This window comes from Gambusia affinis, linkage group LG12, assembly GCF_019740435.1.
Source record: "Gambusia affinis linkage group LG12, SWU_Gaff_1.0, whole genome shotgun sequence".
Lineage (NCBI taxonomy): Eukaryota > Metazoa > Chordata > Actinopteri > Cyprinodontiformes > Poeciliidae > Gambusia > Gambusia affinis.
This window is the reverse complement of record NC_057879.1, coordinates 23,599,758-23,620,491: the sequence shown is the minus strand read 5'-3', so window position 1 is coordinate 23,620,491 and position 20,734 is coordinate 23,599,758. Positions and strand designations below refer to the sequence as shown.

The window sequence follows — 20,734 nt, the reverse complement described above, 5'->3', positions numbered from 1 at the left end:
ATTGTAATGGTTTTATCATGCTTTGGGAGGGCTTTTCTTCAGCAGGGATCAGGAAGCTGGTAGGAGTCAACAGGAATGTTGATGAGCTTGTACAGCCAAGTACAGGGCTGTCCAAGAAGAAAACCTATTAGCAGCTGCTAAAGTCGTACGACTTAAGCGGTTCTACTTTCAACTGGATAACACAAACCTAAAAAACAGACAGAGCTACAACAGCTTCATTTAGATCAAGGCATATTTATGTACTAGAATCTTCTGGTGAAATTGGGATTGATAAACTTCTGCAAGACTTAAAAGTTTAGGTTCAAAGATGTTTTATTCAATCTTATTCTGAGGACTTTGGTATTGAAGAAAACAGCATGTGTTACTCTGCAACGCATGCAGATCTGGTAGAGACAAACCTGAAAGCATGGCTAGTCTATAGAAGTATTTTATATCAGTTTCATAGTGTTTAGTTTTAAATAGCCAATGTACTTCCAAACTGCTGATGTGACCTTTCCTGCTTTTATATACACTTTCCTTTTGAGCTGCTACATTTAGTTTTTTTGGAGCACGGTGACTAAACTTTAAACTGCTCCCACATACTCAGGCATGCTGTGGGATTTTGTGATCTGCACAAACTCTGTGCTCACAGTCTGCAGACCTCTACATTTCTAGTGACAAATTCCTTCATTTCCCACAATCCAACTGGATAGATGAGCTGGTTGAGTGCGTAACATCATTTGTTCTCCACAACGCTAAGGACCGTCAGTGTTGCACAGAAGGTAGCAGTCACAACATGAAACTGCTACTGCACATGTCACACAGCAGGATGTTGCAAGCTTATCAAAGTGAGATGAGTTGGTTGATGTTACGAATCTCGCATATTTGGGCTGTAAAAGGTTGAGCGGCTAAAGCCTTTTCTTGACTTACATTGCCCAGAATCCCATGTAATTCTGAATTGGAGTATTTTCTATTGATATTGACCATGTTTCTATTGTGATACATATTATTATTATTTCATCACCGAGCCCAACCAGTAAAATGTATTTGTGCAAAGTTTTGACCCAGGTGTCTGAATGCAAATACATTTTCAGTGTTATAAAAATTTGGAACTGTGTATCATTATTATTGACTCACATCTTTATGTTGGTGTATCCCATAAAATATAATTGAAATAGTCATATGACAAAAGATAAAAAAATTCTTATTGTGTTGTCTACTTTTGCAAAATTCTGTGAGTTCTATGAGATTGCAGCTGAGCTGAAGCTCTCAAATCTCTGTTTAATAAAACTGTGACAAGTTTGAACTTAAGGTTATACATCCTTCCATTTTCTCAGAGAAAAGCAATAGAGATCCTCTTCTAGGACTTCTGTGAGCTCAGATTTGACTTAAAGTATGTTTTTCTGAAAAAAATATGACAACTCAGTCCACAAAAAACGGCTGCTGAACCGAGGGTCAGTATTCATTTGGGCCGCTTGGTTTAAGGTGACAGGATGGGGACACTGAATAGCTCTGGGTGCCAAAGGTGACACTTTCACCTCTAGCTGTACTCTCTGGCATCCTTTTAAGAAAGAAATACAGTCTTTCTCTTTGGATCTCAGCAAAATGATTCTATTAGGGCTTCATGGTGGTGCAATTGTTTGCACCGTTTCTTTGCAGGAGCAAGGAAAGAAATAGGAAACAGATTAAAATGTACAATGCATTTGAATCCAGAACGTTTCTACTTGTTTGCATGTTCTCCCCATGCATGTGTGGGTTCTACCCAAGTACTACAGCTTCCCTGTGAAGTTCATAAAAATGTTTTGTAGGATAACTACTCTATCTAATGCTGCTGTTAGGTATGACTGTGTTGACGTGTGGTTATTTAAGCTGTGAGAGGATCTGCTTAATATCCCTGCGCCAATAAGCTGACAAATGGAAGAATGGATAATGAACTGTTGCGTCTAACAACAAGACCAAATCATTAGCATTAAACAGTTGCTCTGATTTTACAAAGATCTCTGCTCAGGGTGTTTTAATGCAACCACGCTGAGTTCTTCATCTGCTAGAGCCACACCAGCACAAGTTGGTTCATGTTGTAAATCTTTATAATGGTAAGCGGAACAATTGGGGCTCAGTTCAAAGAACCAAAAAGCACGACACCAAAGGCGAGGTGGCAAAGACAAAAACGGGAGCTTTACATCAAAAAGAAGATGTAAGGTTACAGAAACCAGGTGGGAAAAACATCTCAGGAGGAGCAGCCAGAGGCAGAACCTGATACATAGGAATAGCAGAACACTGAAAAGTGACAACACTGAGCTCAGAGGAGAAGACTGGTGACCTACTGCGGGTTTAAATACTAAAGGGCTGATTAGTGAAGTGGCCTCAGATGAACAGAAGATAGAGTAAAAAGGAAAAGATCAAGTTCAGACCCTCTCAGACTCAGACATCACAGCTGAGGGAGTGAGTTCATTAGGTTTTAAGATAGTTTAAAACAGAGGAACTAATGAGACACACCATTGTGGGTGCCCACGTTGCCTAGAAACAATTCATCATCACTGCAGCAAAAAATTGCTTCCTTTTCTGTTACATTACAGAAGATATGTATTATGTTCTATCATCAGTAAAAAAAAACCCAAAAAAAACCATAAGAATAGATTAAATGCTTTGAGGATTTTGCTATAAATTTGGTTAAATTGCAGTAAATAACCTAAGTATATTGAATTCTTCCATCAGCATTTGGATCATTTTTTTCCCTGAATTTAGAACAAGTCCGAAAACTCAGAATATATAACAAGGCTCAAAGAATTGCAGATAAGGGCTTTGATATGTCTGTATCAGAGCCTGAATCCATCTGTGTCTATTGCACCTCCCCGAGTCTTCATTTGTCTCTTTATGTTTAAAGTCTCATTAGGTTTAAGCAATTTACTGACTACCTAATTAGCGTGCAGGGGTAATTAGGATCTTTAAAGGAAAAGCAGCTTGGTCCAAGAATCCTTGTGTCAAAGTCACTGACACTTACACAAAACTGTAGCTAGGTTTGAGATATACATGTTACAGTTATTAACAGTTACTCGTGATTAAGTTGTTTAAATTCATGGAGGACAGTGGAGGGCTTGAACAGAAGGAAAACAAGGTTAATACAAAATGGTATGAAATGTTAATAACTAACTTGCAGTAGATTTCTTTTTAGTGTCTTTAAGCTAAAGTTAATGACTACGCTGAAGGACACTAAGACTCAAGTAGATTTTTTTTCTATTTAAAACAACTTAAAACTCTAGTCACACTATTATTAAATAATTATTTACAAAGAGCATCCTTCACAATTTTATTGTGGTGATGGGAAAAATTTGCAAAATGCAATAAAAACTTAACTGCGAAAATAGATGCATTTTAAAAAAAATGTAATGTAACTTTTCAGATCATTTAAAGATCTCTAGTTACTTTGGTTTCCATAAACAAAAATGTTTCAGTCTCTGACATGAAACAGATGCCCTTTTTTATCCATTCTTTAAAACAGAGAACACCTCATTCAAATGAGACATGTGTTCATCAGTAAGAAAACGTCAATAAGAAAATACCTGTCAATAATGAAATAATTTAAAATAACTGAATCTGATACAAACAAGGCTGAGTTAGGTGCCATTACCACCACACACATAAGGAAGGGAGATGGAAAAGAAGTCAGCAAAAAGGGCCTCCATAGTAATAATTTGGTACTATTTACAATAAAACTGGTTGCTAGAAAGACTTTTCAGAAAAAGGCCTGTCAATGTCCTACCATCACAAATGAAAATATATGGGGTCGGCTAAAACCTTCCGACACTTTATGTGGAATTGTTTTGGTGAGACTAAAACAGTTTCTTTGGTGAAAAGAAAATGTTCCTGGGGGAAATGTTGTGAACGTAGAAGATCTGTGACCATGTGGGGTAATTTCTCTTCCGAAGGCCCAGGGATAGAATGCATGGGAATAAAAGTGGGAATAAAAATACCAAGAGGTATTTTGTTCCATATAACACAGTAGGAGTGTAACCGGTAATCCTTTTATGGATGCAAACTTGATTACAAACCCACCTGTTTAGGATTGTATTTGAAATGTAATCAATTACAAATTTATTGATGGAACTTGACTTATTGTGGTGTTTTGATTGTTGATTCTGTGTTGCATTGTGTTTCTGTGTTTGATATGATGTGAAGCACTTTGAAATGCCTTGCTGCTGAAATGTGCTATACAAATAAAATTTGATTGATTGATTGATTGATCATGGAAATTTTGAAGGCTTATAAAATAAAGTTTCATTCAACCAGTGTTACATTTTTATACTGGAACTGTTCCAAATTGTAAAAATGTGCTTGAACTAGCCTCTCACCTCAGGCTGCAGGAAAGACTGATAGATTCATGCAAATTTAATACAAGTTAGCCAGGATAAATATGTATTGCAGGCAAAATTTTGCTGCTAATAACCTTTAAACAGAACTTAAAAAAAAAAACAATACAGAACAGGAGTGCAGTATAAAGAAGCAAACATGTAAACACTCTTGAAATTTAAGCAAATGCATCAAATTACATGGTAGGTAAACAATCATTAGCACCAATAAACACCTCAAAAATATAGCTACACCTGCAGGGTGCTTGTACAGGAACCAGCCATAGAGTTTAAAAACACTTGTAAGTAATCACACATTAGCATGTTCAATTTCTGACAACTGCCTGAGCAAATAGTTACTTGTTCAAACATGACTCAGGGAAAAAACATAGCAGCTGCTTGTACAAGCGCTCATGTTTTCACTCATATGGTTTGTACACAATTCCTCTGAAGGCAACACACACAGAAACAAGCCAGCGTCTTAAATCCTGCCCACACAAATATACTCTTCCACTGGCCTCTCTGCATTATAGATGAACCTTCATCGATCCGCTCTGCCATCCTCTCGCTCCTCTCCTCCCTACCTCCTCCCATCCCCTCCGTTGTCTGGTATCTCTCCACTGGCGTGTCACTCACACCTCGTTCGCCGCTCTCTGCCTTGTCACGCCGCCTTCTTGCCCTCCTTCTCTTCCACCTCTATCCGTCCTTTCTCATAATTCTCCTTCTCTCGACGTACACCTTTTCACCCCACTCTCCCCGTCAGCTAGACCGTCCTGTCATCCCTTTCCTACTCCGCCGTCGTCACCCTGTCATCATTTCACGGGAGGGCTGAGGAAGAAAACTAACTGTTAAGTTTGACTGTCAAGTGAAAAACAGTGGGGGCTGATGAGAAGGAGGTGACTGTCATTGCATGTATGCATTGATACAATAAAAGTGGCTGTGACGGAGTCCTACGGGCAGATCTGCTGAGAATCTGTCTGTGATACAATAGCACTCAGTGGATGAAACCATCCCTTTGAATTATGCATGCTCTTACATGAGGAATGGCCCTGTGCTGCAGTAATAAATGGCTCTTTCTTGTCATAATGGACTTGTCAGTGCAAGGGTTCAGGAGATTCTATAAATATACTTTAAGACTAAATATCATAATATTTTAGAGTAAAGAAAAACTAAAAGCCTTGAAAGTATAAAATATGAATAAATCACAAAAGGCAGTTCCACAGATTTTTAAATCAAATCAGTAATTTTAGAGCCCTTTTCTAACATAAAATCAGTCTTTTAGAGTCATAACTTAAAAACTCCCTTTCCCTGCATGATAACAGCATATCAGTAACAATACTCACTTGATGCTTATTACCATCTATCACTAAAAAGAGATTGTCTTCTTTGTTAAAAAGACTGTTTTCCAGGAATATTTTCAATTGATGTGTGAGCTAAATTAATCACTGATCCCTTCAAATGTTCCTCTTATACATTTAGCCGTGAAAATTAGCTTTGGGAGAGGCTACTTTTTCTATACTGTTAAATAAATGAGAATGACTTAGTGTTGCTGCACTCTGACTAAAAATCAGTATTTCAACTTAATTTTGTATAGATCACCATATAAATCTACTTTTTTAAACTCAAATTTGAGCTACAAACTTTGCTATCATATGTTATGCTTTGATGCCCAAGTTTAGAGTTTGAAATACAGTATCACTCTTTCAGGGTTTCCACACCTGATAGTCCAGTAAACTCAGTTTGTTTGGGGACCTAAGTTGGAAGATTGGAGCGGTGTCAGATTTTAGCAGGACTTCTAACTTGTCTTTTATAAAAGACCACAAGCTATTTCTTCCACTAGTGCTAGACTCTTGTGTTTGTCTTGGTTGTATTTACCCAGAATGTCCTGCATGGTAATGCTTGGTGTTCACATATAAATTTGAGAGTTCACCTCAACTTAAAGAAGACCAAGGTTTCTAGACAGACAAGAGTTAGCTTTTTTGGTTTGCATACATTTTTGATGCACACTTCTCCAAACGAACTGGACTTTCTAGACAAATGAATTAGTTTGATTAAAGCAGACCAAACAAGGTGGGAGTAAGTAGAGGAAGTAATAAAATCTATGATGTATTCTTTAAAGTATAATTATTTATTGTTCAAAGCAGGAGATGGCTAAACAGGAGGTGGAAAGGGAAGAAAAACAAACAGTGGGAAAGGAGTGGTAATATGAAGTGAAGCGAAACGACGTGTGGGTGGAAGGGAAACAGAAAAATATGGTGACAAGCAACAAATGACCAAGACAGGCAGTGAGAAAAAAAACAAGAACTCAGTAAGTGTGTATCTGTGTGTTTTAGCATCACGTTGTAAGGCCGTTTTTCAAGCAAATACTACAGTGTGAGGGCCCCATTCTTCTTATAGGTCCCAAAGTCCCATAAGAAAAAGGGGCTTAAATCTAGGGGCTAGATTTAGGACTAAGGTATGATCATAAAAATGAATAAAAAATGAATGGAACTCGATGCAAAGTCCTTGGGAAGATAGAAAGATGTACTATGTATGTCTGTGTGTGATAGAAAAAGAAGAAGGATTGGAGCATGCTCAGTTGTGTGAACAGTGGCTTATGGGTGAACTAGTGTCCAATCAAATCAGATACAGAGTGTCCCTGCAGCTGTCAGTCAAAACCCAATCACCGCAACAACACCTTTCCTCCGACACACCCAGCCACTCAGCTCCTTCACCTCCTGTCGAGCTGCCCTCCCCAATCAGACTCAATAAATGTCACACTACATTCCCCTATACACACTTTTCTTCCCTCAGTAGTTTCATCGTTTCAGGTTTAAAAGGATGGCTAAGCGTGTCGAATTCTTTCTGGTTTCTTTGACACCCAGCAGCAAGAAGGAAAATCTGCGTTCTACAATCTATTATATTTCCTATCTATTTGATCAACGCAGCCCACAAGGGTTCATAATCTAATCATATTTCCAGTCCTCTAGTCATTTTACAAGTTAAGCTCCTCTTCCCATGCTCATTTAACACATTTAAAGCTGAGAAGGTTTGAAGAACTAAAACCTGTTTCATGCGAGCATCAGTAAGTGTGCAAGGTCACGGTCAGCTTTACAAACAGCAGGAGGCGTGTAATACGATTACAGTAAGCTGTAAATTATTTTAGGACATGGCTGCCGATGCCTTATATCGGTCTTACTGTCATTGGTTATATTGAGAAAACCTCTAGCACTGTAGCTATACCTACTCCAACCCTAATTAGACATCTGCATTCGCATGATAACGAATAAAATCATTCCTACGCGTTGCTCCAAATTATATATTTGATCTGGTATTTGCTGCATTATGTGAATGAGTGTAATAGTGGATCCACAATATGCTTTGCATTTGAAATCTGAATTTTTTTCAACTTGACAGAGTAATTAATCCGCCATTAGCACTGCATAGTGAAATAAAAATAAAACAATAATAAGGACATGAAACTGTTTAATAGAACAATTAAACAGTTGATGGAAGTGACGAAGAGACTTGTATTATAACTTAGGAAAATGTAGTGTTCTCTATCTTAGAGCATTCTGCACTGGACTCTAAACCCATCACAGTAACAATAAATTTTGGCATCACTGGCTTTCTAAACTAACAAGACAACAAGAGCTGGCAGAAATTGCATCACTATTTCCAGGCTTGCAGTTAAAAAGAAATCAGTTTATTGACACATGCTTGTGTCTGTGCTTCAAAATGTTAGGAAAGGTCTCCTAACAATGTAACTGCTCAGAGTTCTGCTGCATGAGACAGCTTTGTCTGGATGATGTTACACACATAACCATTGATTTCACTTTTTATGAACAATTCACAAACCTTTTTGATGGCTCTGGAAGTGAGCACTGTTACCGTTAGCTGCTTTGGGTGCCAAAAAGCAGGGAAAACTACCCAGAAGAAATAAATACACACATGGAGCTTACAGTATTCAAGAACTAACCAACCAGATCGAGAACCGTAAGAAATATTTCATTAAATTTTATCACGACATTGAAAAAAATATATATATATATATATATTGTAGAAAAAGATCATTTTTAATTATACCATTTGTAGAAGACTGTGTGTGTGCACTAATTTCAGATTTCTCATCAATTGAATCTTCCTCGGTCCACCAGTGCAGCTTAGAAGGTTTATTGATCGAATAATAGCAGGTACATGGGAGATGATGGTACAGATGATGATGAAGTGGAGATAGTCTCACCTCGACGCATGGCTCTGGTTCTGGAACCAGTCTCCTTGAGAGGGGCTGGACATGCTTCCACTCTGGAGTTGCCCACGGTGAGTGGCATCGGGCAGAAGTGGGCATAGTTGTTGCTCCTCATCTTGGCGATGGAACGTTGGGGTTTACCCCGGTGAACGAGAGGGTTAGGTACTGGAGAGTGCCCCTCCTGGGGACTCCCTTGTTCTGCTGGGGGACTTCAACGCTCACGTGGGCAATGACAGTGAGACCTGGAGGGGCGTGTTTGGGTGGCCCTGGTGGTTGCTGAGGCAAAACCTCAGGCATGGGAGGAGTTTGGAGAGGCCATGGAGAAAGACTTCTGTATGGCTTCAAGGCGATTCTGGTCCACCATCCAGCGTCTCGAGGGGGGAAGCGGAACAGCACCAACACTGTTTATAGTGGGGATGGTGTGCTGCTGACTTCAACTCGGGATGTTGTGAGCCGGTGGGCAGAATACTTCGAAGACCTCCTCAATCCCACCAACATGCGTTCCATTGAGAAAGCTGAGCCTGAGGACTCTGGGTTGGGCTCTCTAATCTCTGGGGACGAGGTCGCCGAGGTGGTTAAAAAGCTCCTTGGTGGCAGGGCCCTGGGGGTGGATGAGATCCACCCGGAGTTCCTTAAGGCTCTGGATGTTGTAGGGTTGTGTTGGCTGACGCGACTGTGCCATATCGCATGGACATCGGGGGCAGTTCCCCTGGATTGGTAGACTGGGGTGGTGGTCCCCCTGTTCAAAAAGGGGGGGGTCACACTCTTATGCTTCCCTGGCAAGGTCTATTCATGGGTCATGGAGAAGAGGGTCCGTCGGATAGTCGAAGCTCGGATTCAGGAAGAGCAGTGTGGTTTTCATCCTGGTCGTGGAACACTGGACCAGCTCTACACCCTCAGCAGGGTCCTGGAAGGTGCATGGGAGTTCACTCAATCAATCCACATATGTTTTGTGAACTTGGAGAAGGCGTTCGACCATGTCCCTCGGGCTAATAACTGACATAAACACAAATGTTGGGCGGAAAACTGTATACTTACATAATAAAAACGCACACAGGTCTCATACACATGGGATTAAGGAAGGATTGATAGTGGATGCTATTTTTATGCCACCGAGCCACACAAACACAGAAAACCACTTGCTGAACTAAGTGAAATTGGACCTACAAAATGAACAGATCATGGGTAATGTAGTGTTAAACGAACGGATGGACTTTTAACAGCATTACATTGAGTACAACTTGAATATAAGAAATTACCCCAGATTACTCAGACAATAAATGTTGAAGAGCTAAGAGATCCAGACTATTCCAAGTCTTTGACAAAAGTATGACTACTCTTAAAGTCTTTTAAACTCCTATTTCTGCATTTGAAGTTGAGATCATCAGCATTTCAAAATTTCTTGCCTCTGCATTCTACAATTCACAACCTAAATAGCCATGAGGACGTCTTTAAATATAACCACACACTTAAAAGAGGGTATTATGAAAAATTGACTTGAGCTTTTATGTTAATCCCTCATAAAAACATATCTGGAGTGTTGCTTTGATTGTTTCACACCTTTGATGAATCATTGAATCTGCTGTGGCAGAAACGCTTGTCATACAAACTGCTTCTCAGTCCAACGCTCCTAAAAATTATTGTAAACAGCATAATGAGAAGCACTGTTGTGATGACATGCTGAAGGTGGAGAGTCATAAAAATTAAGAGCTTCTGAAAGAGACAGATGCCCAATTTCAAGGTGACAAATTACAAAGTCAACATTTGTTTAAGTCATGTTTGATATATTCAGCATTTTAATAACAACAACTTGATTGTACTATAAAATGGCGCTATTTGCATGAAAAATCAATATAAACGTAGATAAGTTTATATGTTTCTGAGATGACTCAGCTCACTATCCTGCAGGTCAGATAATCATTACTGATAAAATGCTGCATAACCTCAATGAACCTCACAGAAATGTAAAATATTTTTACTCTGATAACTTAGCTGGTGTTCCTCTGCTGCACCGTCTATCTGACCTGTCAATATCCTCTACTGACAGCTCTGAGCACAACAGCTGTCAGCAATGTCAGCTCAATAGCATGAGTCATAACAATACAGCAAAGGAAGAAACTGAAACTTTTTACTGTTTCTTTTCTTATTTTTCAGATAAATTAAATCAATACTGAAATAAATCACTTTTTTTTATTTTCCCAACGTAATAGAGTGAAGCCTTGCTGGCTGATTCTAAAACCTAATTACTTAATTTTGTTGATGCAGTGGGGTAAATTGAATGCAGAATTATATATTTTCAATATATTATCTATATTTATTTTGTCCTGAAAATATATGATTACCTATTTGCTGCATTTTTGCCAAGCTTATTAGATGCATAAATATTTTGGTCACTTATTCTTACAGGATTTCAGGACCTTCTAGCTGTCCTGAAATCAAGGATAACCTTTATAAAACTTTTATAAAGGTTTTAAAAAGACCTTTTACAGATAAAGCAGCAGAGAAACTAAACGTTATGTGTGATTTTAGACTATGATCCCCTCTGCTATTACCAAGTAGAGAGTTAAATATCTGCTTATAAAAGCCAGGCTTCACTTTCTTTTTCTCCACCGCTGAGTTTCACTGTTGGATTTTTAATGCTTGGCAGGAAGTAACAGCATCAGAGCTTCTTTTGTGAATCGTGGTGCCTTATGAGCCTCAAAACCCCTCTGCTGAGAGCGAATGGAATCAAAGGAGTTTAACTGGAAAAAAATAAAATAAATAAATTTGCCAGACTTTATACAGCTGAGAGCTTTACAATTTGATTAATTATTGTATCTACTGTTAAACTCTAAAATCTGTAAATAGCGACTGAATCTAATCTGTTGTCACTACTATCAAATCTGAAAATAAAGAATCTGTCATGCAGGGGTCATAATCATAAAATGATCTTCAAATGTGAGTTAATGGATGCTTGCTAAGCATAAAACTCACACTAAAAGCAGATTTTATAGCCATAAAAGAATACTTTACACATGCTTCCTGCGACAGGTACTCTGTGTTCTGACCCGTAGCCGCTGTAAAAGTGATTAGCTTTACATTCAATAACAGAACACAATCTACAGCCATTAAATGTGAAGTTAATTGTTCAGTTAATTGCATATTATGTCACATTTGGAGGCAGCGTAATACAACAGCTGATTACATTTTATAGCAGGTAACCAGACGCACTTGCTTTAAATGCTTAATGCTTGGATAATTATTTTTTTTCATTTGTCTTGGGAGTGCTGACTGAGCACGTGAGCTTGTCTTTGGCAATTGTATTCCTATAGGAAATGCAAAACTAACAAAGCAATGCCAAGTGTCCAGGGACTCGGCTGTTTGTTTTATGCTATGCAAGTTTTAGAAAGAGGGAGAGTTTTTAGCTCAAGTTATTCCGTTTTTTTATATTTGGTGTTAACAGACAAATTATCAGAAGAGGGGACAAATGTTCATTTCACTAACGCTTTAAATCTACAGACTGCACCTTTATGTGCACATTTCAGAGAGCAACTAATCAGTCCAAGACATCCAGATCCGTCCCTGATTCAGACTTGCCGTCATTGTAATTACTGTACAGCGCTTAAGGACTTTGCTATTTGCATAATTGATTCTTTTATCAAGGCATGTCTCGCTATCTCTCTCATATACAATCTGTTACGCCAAATGGATTTTTCTAACAAGGGCAGATCTGAAGCTCTGATTCTGTTGTCTCCCTCTCACTGCATTTCGTTTCATCTTCTTTTGGAGCAAACACCTCCGTCTTTTCAATCATCATGCTCGCATTTTCTTCAAAAAGTTTTTGTTCTTTCTTCAATGACTTTTAAAAAAAGGAGACCATAACTCCTTAAATGCTTCACAGTTCATTAGGAAACACCTCAGAAATACAATATCAGAAAATATTACAAAGACAATATTTTTGGTATGACGATAAAAGTTGTGATATGTGCTTATTTTGTTATCAGCACTTGCATCACCCTGTATGACCTTTAGCATTTTGGACAATGCCATTGGTGTCCAGTGTGAACATCTGCAGCAGTAAACCTCAGTCCAACAGGCTAAAGATTACATTAACATGCAAAATAAGAAATAACTGTCTCACAATTTACACACAATGTAAGAAATACATAACAAATAACATAACAAATGATAAAAAACTGATAAATAAGAATAGCCACATTCTCACACACATCATTCATGATGATTAACGGTTGTTCTTGATTGCATTTAGATTTGTTATTGCTGTAGGGTAGAAACTGTCTCTGAGACGGTTGGTTCTTGTTCTTAGCAATTTGTCTGGATCATTAATATGTTTTCCTCTATACTACTCTATTGTAGAGTAGTATACTGTGTTTAGTTACCCTGTTGAAAGGTGAGTCTAATTTCCCATCTAAAGTTTCTGACAGGTTTTCTTCCAGTATTGTCCTGTATTTCTCCTCCAATACACCCTTATTGATGGGATATTTTCTGTCGTTACTGAAAAAGAGAATCCCCAGAGCATGAGATCTCCAACGCCCCTTTTTACTGTCTGTGGTGTGTTCAGGGACATGTTGGCCAAAAAAGTTAAGTTTTTGTCTCATTTAGGTTAGATCGCCTTCTTTCACACCTTTGCCTAGTAAGTCAACTTAACAGAGGTGTAATAAGAACAAAAACAGCCCAAAAGATTCACTTTATTTACTAATTATGTAGCTTCTGAAGGCAATTTTTTCTATGGATTCTGTTTAGGGGGATAAAAGTAAAAAAGAGTTGTTAATAGTAAAATAAAAAATATTAAATTTTTTATGAGATACTTTGTCCTGTTTATGACATACAATCTTAATAAAAACAAGAGCTAGTGATTGTAACATGATAATTTATATTTCCCTTTGTTTCATCTGTTGCTGTTATCTTTTTCTGCTCTTCTTTCTTCTTCTTGAATCTTTTTCTCTTTTTCCACCTCCTCCACACCTTTCTCCATCTTTTCACTCCACTGCTTCCCTACTTTATTTGCAAAGTGTGCACATCAAGCAGCTCAGGTTTCTCGTTTCATCTGTCTTAGGCCCACCATCTACTCCTGGGAGAAGGCGGAGGGAGAGCTCCCCCCACTGGCCAAAGCCGATGGTGCTTTCTTGTCCTTTTCAGTGCTCAACAAATCAGATAACGGCATATACATCTGCCATGCTGACAACGGCATTGGGAAGGGCAGAGGGAGCTACACACTTCAGGTGCAAGGTAAGGGGAGAAGCACTGAGGAGAAGTGGGATTTATGTAGAGACAGGGATCTTTTACGTTTCTTCATCATGTTTTTTATTTTTATTTCTTCTGTTTGTTGTGGCTTTGCTGGTACGTCCATCTATTTTCTCTTCTGATTTCCTTTTTTTGTTTTGTTTTGTTTTTCTCATCCAACCGTGCAACCATAACCACCAAACCGCTTTCGCACATTGTTGTGCCTCTTTCCCTTGGCTGTTGATGTGCTGTGTTTGTTCAATGCGTTGGTCTGTTTGTGTTTTTTTTTTTTCAATTATTATTCTTGCGCTTTGCTTGCCTATTTCTCTTCGCCTTGTAACACATATTCCTCCACCTGACCCACAAAGACGACCCCGACTCCTCAAACGCAGTTACCCCCACGTTTCTCCCCACGTTTCTCCCCACTTCCATCTCTCCCTCCTCCCCACCTGACATCTTCCAAGGCTCAGGGTCAGACTTCAGTGACTTCATCTCCACCTTTTCCCCTGACTCCTCCCCTTTGACGGCTGTGATCTCAACCACCGTCCCGCCATTTTTCACCACCACCCTCTCCAACGCCCTTTTCCCTGACCTGCCCTTTTCCCCTGACTCCTCCCCTCTTATTCCTCCATCCCCTGCGACTCCCTCCCTCTCATCCCCCACCCCCTCAGTTTCCGTCCAGACGAACGGAGTTTACACTTTCACAGGTAAAACCAGTTCCACACTTGCACTCACACAAGACGTTTAGTAATGGAGTGGAAAGATGATGGGGGGAAACATTAAAGTCGCTGCTTTGTTATTTTCTCCTTCAATAAACTGACTGCATAGCTGTCAGAGATACTTGTTTTATATGCACACCCATGCAAACACTCCTAGAAAACACACAGTAATGGACAAAAATTGGATTTTTGTGGCTGTTTGCAGCTATTTCATGCTTTTTTCTTGTTGTCCTCTTTCCTCTTATTGATATTCCCTAATCCTTAACCCCCGTATCCTCAACATGCACTCCTCATCTATGTCCATGCATCCGCTCCTCCATCCATTCATCCCTTCATTCATCCATCATTCATCTAAATACTCAACTGTCCATCTACTCATCTTGAGAAGTTGATGCACGCAACTTGACAGGTATAACTTTTTCCAGCAGTCTCATGTTTGTGGGGGTGTCTGTCGTTGTTAACCGCCTGTCTGTGCATCTATCTGTCTGTGATGCTGTCTTGTGTTTGTGTGTCTGATGTACTAAAAACTTAATCAGAAAGATGAATGAAATCCCCATCCACACAGCATACAGCTGTTTTTTAGTGCAGTGGGATATAACGGAAAAGCCCATCTTTTCCAATCCTTTTCATTCAAAAAGCAAAATTCACATGTAAATTAACAACACAGATGGATGCGCCTTAAATGGAACCTGTTAAGGAAAATGTACATTTTGTACTCTTATACACTTCCAAGTGCTGAAACAAAACCCCAGAGCTTTTGGCAATAAGTTAATATTTTTTAGTCTCTGGAAAATGAGTTGTTTCAAAAACCTCCCATTTGTTGTGTCACAATCGAAGGACACTGCTCCATTACCTAGCAACCCAAGCGGAGCTCCAGCACAATGGGTCAGCTGGTCTTACCACTGTATTCACTGTACAATGGCTGCTGGAAAAAGCAAATATTTTGTTGTTGACTAACCATCTAGAAACCACTTGCTACATTCTTGCTGGTTGTGCAGGAGGCTCCATTTCTGCTGTTCAAAGATGTACAGTTGTATAATTGTTATTATAATTGTAATTTGTTTGCAGCCGTTGTCATGTGTGAGTGTAAACTTTGAGTTGGGGTGTGGCAGCTGCAGTTTATTTGGATTTCAAGTAACAAGTCATCCTAAAACAGTTCATTCTGAAAGGGACTCAATAGCCAGAACTGAGCAGACTACAATCTCATTATCTATTTAATGTAATCAACATATTTTCTATAACCCATAGACCAATTATAACCTCTTCAAGGAAGTATAATTGGTCACCCATAAGCTTATATTGTTTGTTAACTTTAAAGAGTATATGTTACAGTTATTGAAAGCCCCACATTTAGCTTTTAAGAAAATTAGAAAATTACTTAAAACTAACAAAAAACAAGTATGTTATGGCATACACAATCATGGAATTGACTGCTGCCTGGACAGTCTGCATGACAGCAGTCCAGCAGACACAGATAGACATCCTCCACAGTGAGGTTAAGCCACAAAAAGACCTTGCCAAGAAAGCTGAGTGATCACAGAATACTGCATCCAAGCATATTAACCAGACTGAAAAACCTGGTTACAAAACAGAATAAAACGGAAATAATCTTACCAAAGATAAAAAATAAAACCAAAACGTAATGTACAAGAGAAAGATGAGAAATGCCAGGAGAGCTGAAGGCTGATCACTAAGTGAACATACTGTACAGCACATGGACATGATTTTTATGAGGCCAACAACTCCTGTTTATTGGTCTATTAAAACACTGCATTATTATAACATTAACATAGTAACTGAATTTTGGAGTTTCATGAGCTACAACCCATAAATTTCAAAAATTATAAAAAATACTCACTTGAAATATATCAGTCTATGTGTAATCAATCTGTGTAATATATGTGTTTCACATTTTGAACTGAATTACAAATGTTTTGATGATATTTTAGTTTATTGAGATGCACCAGTACCTTCCTGTGGTTCTTGTGTTTTTTGTCTGTCTGGTGTTCTGGGGAGAATATAAATGTCAAATTCTAGAGCAGGGAAATTATTTTTTTAAAGCAGCACACACATGACGTTCATGGACAAACCGCCTCTGAACGCGACAAGACGTTATGCACTCGCAATTCTCTAAGACATGCCAGCCAGCATGACCTCTTAAATGGTACAAGTCTTTTACACGTTGTTGCACTTTCTGCCTGCGTGTGTGCGTGTGTGTGTGTGTGTGTGTGTCAGTGCGGCATAGGTTGTGGTGGTGCGGGCGCTGGCTTTGAGCTGTTCTTGGGTCTTGTCTGCTTTCCTTTGATGCTGACAGCAGGATTTATTGGCTCATTCCCATTCTTGCCTCGTCAGCATGCCCCTCTCACCTCCACGCCGGCCATTCAGAGAGTGTGTTCCACTTTAAGTGTGCTTTGTCTTTTCCTTCCACTTCTCCCTAACACGTCAAGCTTTTCCATTGTTCTGCTCTCTGTTGGTTAGCTCTTGTCAGGTCCTACACTTCTCTGAGAAATAGAAGTGCTACTCCTCCTTGCAAAGTTGGATGCTTACCACATCAGCTGGTTGTGATCTCGCTCTTTTTTGTCCCATCTTTGCATTTGTCATTGCATCCTGTTACTGTAGTCGCGCAGGGTTTCCAAATTACCTTATTCTTTTTTTCTCTTTTTGTTTGGCCCTTCAAACACTCGCCTAATGGAATGCAACTTCTCCCCTTGATTTCACAAAGTGTTTCATGCTTTTTATGTCCCACACGTTGGGGAAGTGCCACTTCAGGGTTGATTTTATCTGAGTGACTTTCACAGGGCTTTTATACAGCCTAAAGAGACAGGTGAAATAAATGCTGTGTCAAATTGTTTTGGCTGCAAACTGATATCTTCTCCAAGCAACAAGAGGCCCAAATGGCTGATGCAAACAGAAATGGTGGAAATAAAACTTTAAATCTTCTGTGAATGCATGAATCTGTGAGTAGTTCTACTTCGTTACAGATTAAGGAGGAAAGCTGCTTTTTTTCAAAAACACACAAGCAACTACATATTGACTATTGATTCACAAGACTCACAAATAAAAATGATTTTTTCCCCTGATAATATTAATGATACATAATAAAATACATAGATAGTATTTACTAATAGTTGGTCATATTTATTATTACATGTTATATTACCATTATTGCTAAGTTTTTTTCTTTTTCTCATGGATAATTGCTCTATGTTTGTATGTTTTTGTAATGTTCACTGTTTGACAAATATATTAAGCAATAATAAAAGTCATAGTTGCCATGATGACCCATAATTCACCTTCATTCATAAGGACTCATTTTGAAGTGTTTTGCTGTTAAAGCAAATTGCTAAATAGCAACAGATTTAGGAATAAAAATTAAGGACAAAAAAGACTTTTACTTCACAGCAACTTTTTTTCTGATATGTATTGACATTTCCACTTTGCTCTTAACAGAGGTATAATAAGAACAAAAACATTAGGAGCAAAGTGGAACCAAAGTCAAATGTTTTGTTTGTTTGCATAAACCTGGTGAATAAAGCTGATTAGGACAACTCATACATTAACTTTCCAGAGTTTAAGATGTTACTTGGTGTGCATTAAATAAAAAGTAGCATTTATGATGAATTAAATTAATTTTGATCAACATATTGTATTGGTTTTAAAAGTGCAACATTAAAAACCTTGGAATAATTTGATACCAGAAACAGTCCAATGATTGCTGCACAGTCTTTTAAACCCCCAACAAGTTTCTCTCTCTTTCTGAAACTTGCATAGCATAACAACATAATTCCAGATTTTACCCAACATCTGGAATTATGTTTGTTCCCGTTCACTGAAGGAAGCTGTAAGCTGCACATTTCTGTGTAAGTTAGGCACAAACAGTTTTTAATGTCGGGTGATGAAATTGCGACTCTCCTTCTCCTGGCTTTGTTTTTGCTTCTCTGTTTTTGTCTGGCGAAGGTTTGCCACAGTGGGTATTATATTCTGACATATTTCTTTGCTCCCCTGTTCTTATCTTTTCTTTTTGCCTTCCCTCTGTCACCCTCCCCATTATTTTCTCCCGCTCTATTTCTGCTGCCTTTCATCATCCGTTTTCCATTTCCACCAATATTCATCCACCAACCCCAATGTTTCTTTTCCTCTCTCCCATTATGATTCCTCTGCTTCTTATACATTGAGGAATGCTCTCTGTCTTGTCTCTTCTATGTTTTCTTCTTATCTCCTCCAGTTTTATGGTTGCTACATACTCTTACTCTTATATTTCCCTTCTCTCGGGTCCTAACTTCTTCTCTTTTTGTCATCCCACCCCGCCTGACCTCCTCTGAAGACACGACAGCCATGTCAGCATCTTCGGGCGTGGACCACGCTGTGATCGGAGGGGTGGTGGCTGTTATCGTCTTCATTCTGCTTTGCCTCCTCATCGTCCTCGGCAGATACCTCATCAGACACAAAGGTCAGCAGCTCTGCACAAACAAACCCGCAGACGCACTCATACATTCATGTATGAACATACAGAGAGACAAGCTGGCATTCATATGGATGCATGCAAAAATATGGCAACATGTCATCACCTCATACATGAATATAGAGAGACTCTGACTCTGATTTTGAGTGGATTTGAAATGTAAACAATAGAAGATGATGACATAACTTTTTGAAATTCTTAAAGTTTATCACGTGGTATTACTCTGAATTTTAGGTTTTCATGTGACATTAACATGAAATAGTGTTGTGTAAGGAAGGATAGCATGGCTTTCATTTCAGTTACAAATACAAACCTGACATTCTTTTGAAAGCAGGCCTTTCCACACTGATACCCCTAAATAAAACCCTCTGCAAAGAACTACCTTCAGAAGTCACTTAATGAGTAATTAAATTCCACCTGTGTGCAGATAAATTCTCTGTAAATCTGTTAAGGTCAAGGTTTTAGAGGTTTGTTTGAGAACATCAGTGAACAAACAGGAACATAACGAGCAAAGAACAGAGCAGACAGGTTAAAAATAAAGAGGTGGTGAAATTTACATCAGGATGAAGTTATAAATCAATATTACAAGATTTGAGCATCTCACTATTCGGTCCGAAAAGAGAATAGTATGACTGCTGCCCCAATGACAGGTCAGTCAAAGGCAGCATTATTTTGAGATGGAGCAAAGAAACCTATGAAAACTCTGGAGAAGCTGCAGAAATCCAACACATAGACGCATCTGTTGGCAAAGAAGGAATAGTTGTGCATTCTATAAAAATACTTACTTAAGAAAGGTAAAAACAAAGATATTATTTAAATAAAGCAAAAAGAAGTAGATGTGCAGTAATGCATATTTTGATACCAATCTAATACTGATACCAATAGATACGTATTTTTGAAATAGAGCATATCATCAAACATCTGACTTTTAGGTGTTTTCTGGTTTTTCCTATAAATTATTATTATTTTTTTAATAAAAACAATTAAATAGGGATCACATTAGTATGAATCCAATTTTCATACCTACTTAGTACCAATATTATCAATATTTTAGATCAATCTGCCTTCCTCTAATAGAAAGTCCTGTCTGCAGGTTTCCAGAGGCCATATTGGGAAAAAGATCAGACAAAAATTGAAACTGTTTGATTTGCAGTTGGCCCTGAAACAGGCTCCTCATCATGACACATGGTGGAGACATTATACCATTCCTCATCAGGAACTTTGAAGTTGTTAAAAGTCAATGGAGGATGGAGCTAAATATAAGACTCTTGCTCTATGGAGGTTAGGGGCTACAAAAGACCCTAAAATGGAGGTGGAGAGTCAGCTTCCTGCAGACACCGACCATAAAATCAGACAACCACAGCTGTTTTGCTCTTATCTGATCTGAACTGGGCCTGTCTAATGCATTATTTTCTTTCAGCTTCATGATTATGCAGCATTTTGTGTTGGTCTTACATTAAAGACCATTGAAATGTGTGGATTTTACATTACAAGGCACTGTAAGGACGCTTCCAAATAGGACATGGTGGGAACTGGGCACTGTTTTAAAATCCATTATGGTGGATGTGTTGCTTAAACTGGGCTATGAGGCGCTGAGCCGACTGACGTGCAGAACCCAGATGGCTGTTTCGTGACATCATCACGGCTCTTTAAAGGAGAGGGAAGCCTGCTAAATGAAATGTGAATGTATCTGGAGCTTTTGTCACAAGACATATGGTGACCTAAATAAAAAAAATACTGCAATTAGGAAGGAAAAATCTGACTAGTCTGGAGAAAA

General features: G+C 38.6%; 1 protein-coding gene across 4 annotated transcripts in view; it reads left to right on the top strand.

The window, feature by feature from the left end:
• The window catches only part of cadm3 (cell adhesion molecule 3), a 150,056-nt gene that overhangs the window by 120,393 nt on the left and 8,929 nt on the right, over positions 1-20,734 (top strand). Inside the window, exons 8-11 of one of the 4 annotated variants that reach the window (XM_044133950.1) lie at positions 13,610-13,782; positions 14,145-14,483; positions 14,884-14,904; positions 18,820-18,945. In XM_044133950.1, the coding sequence (XP_043989885.1) occupies positions 13,610-13,782; positions 14,145-14,483; positions 14,884-14,904; positions 18,820-18,945 (659 nt within the window). Of the gene's footprint in view, positions 1-13,609; positions 13,783-14,144; positions 14,484-14,880; positions 14,905-18,819; positions 18,946-20,734 lie in introns of all 4 variants that reach the window. The other 3 variants (XM_044133948.1, XM_044133947.1, XM_044133949.1) reach the window with 3 other exon arrangements.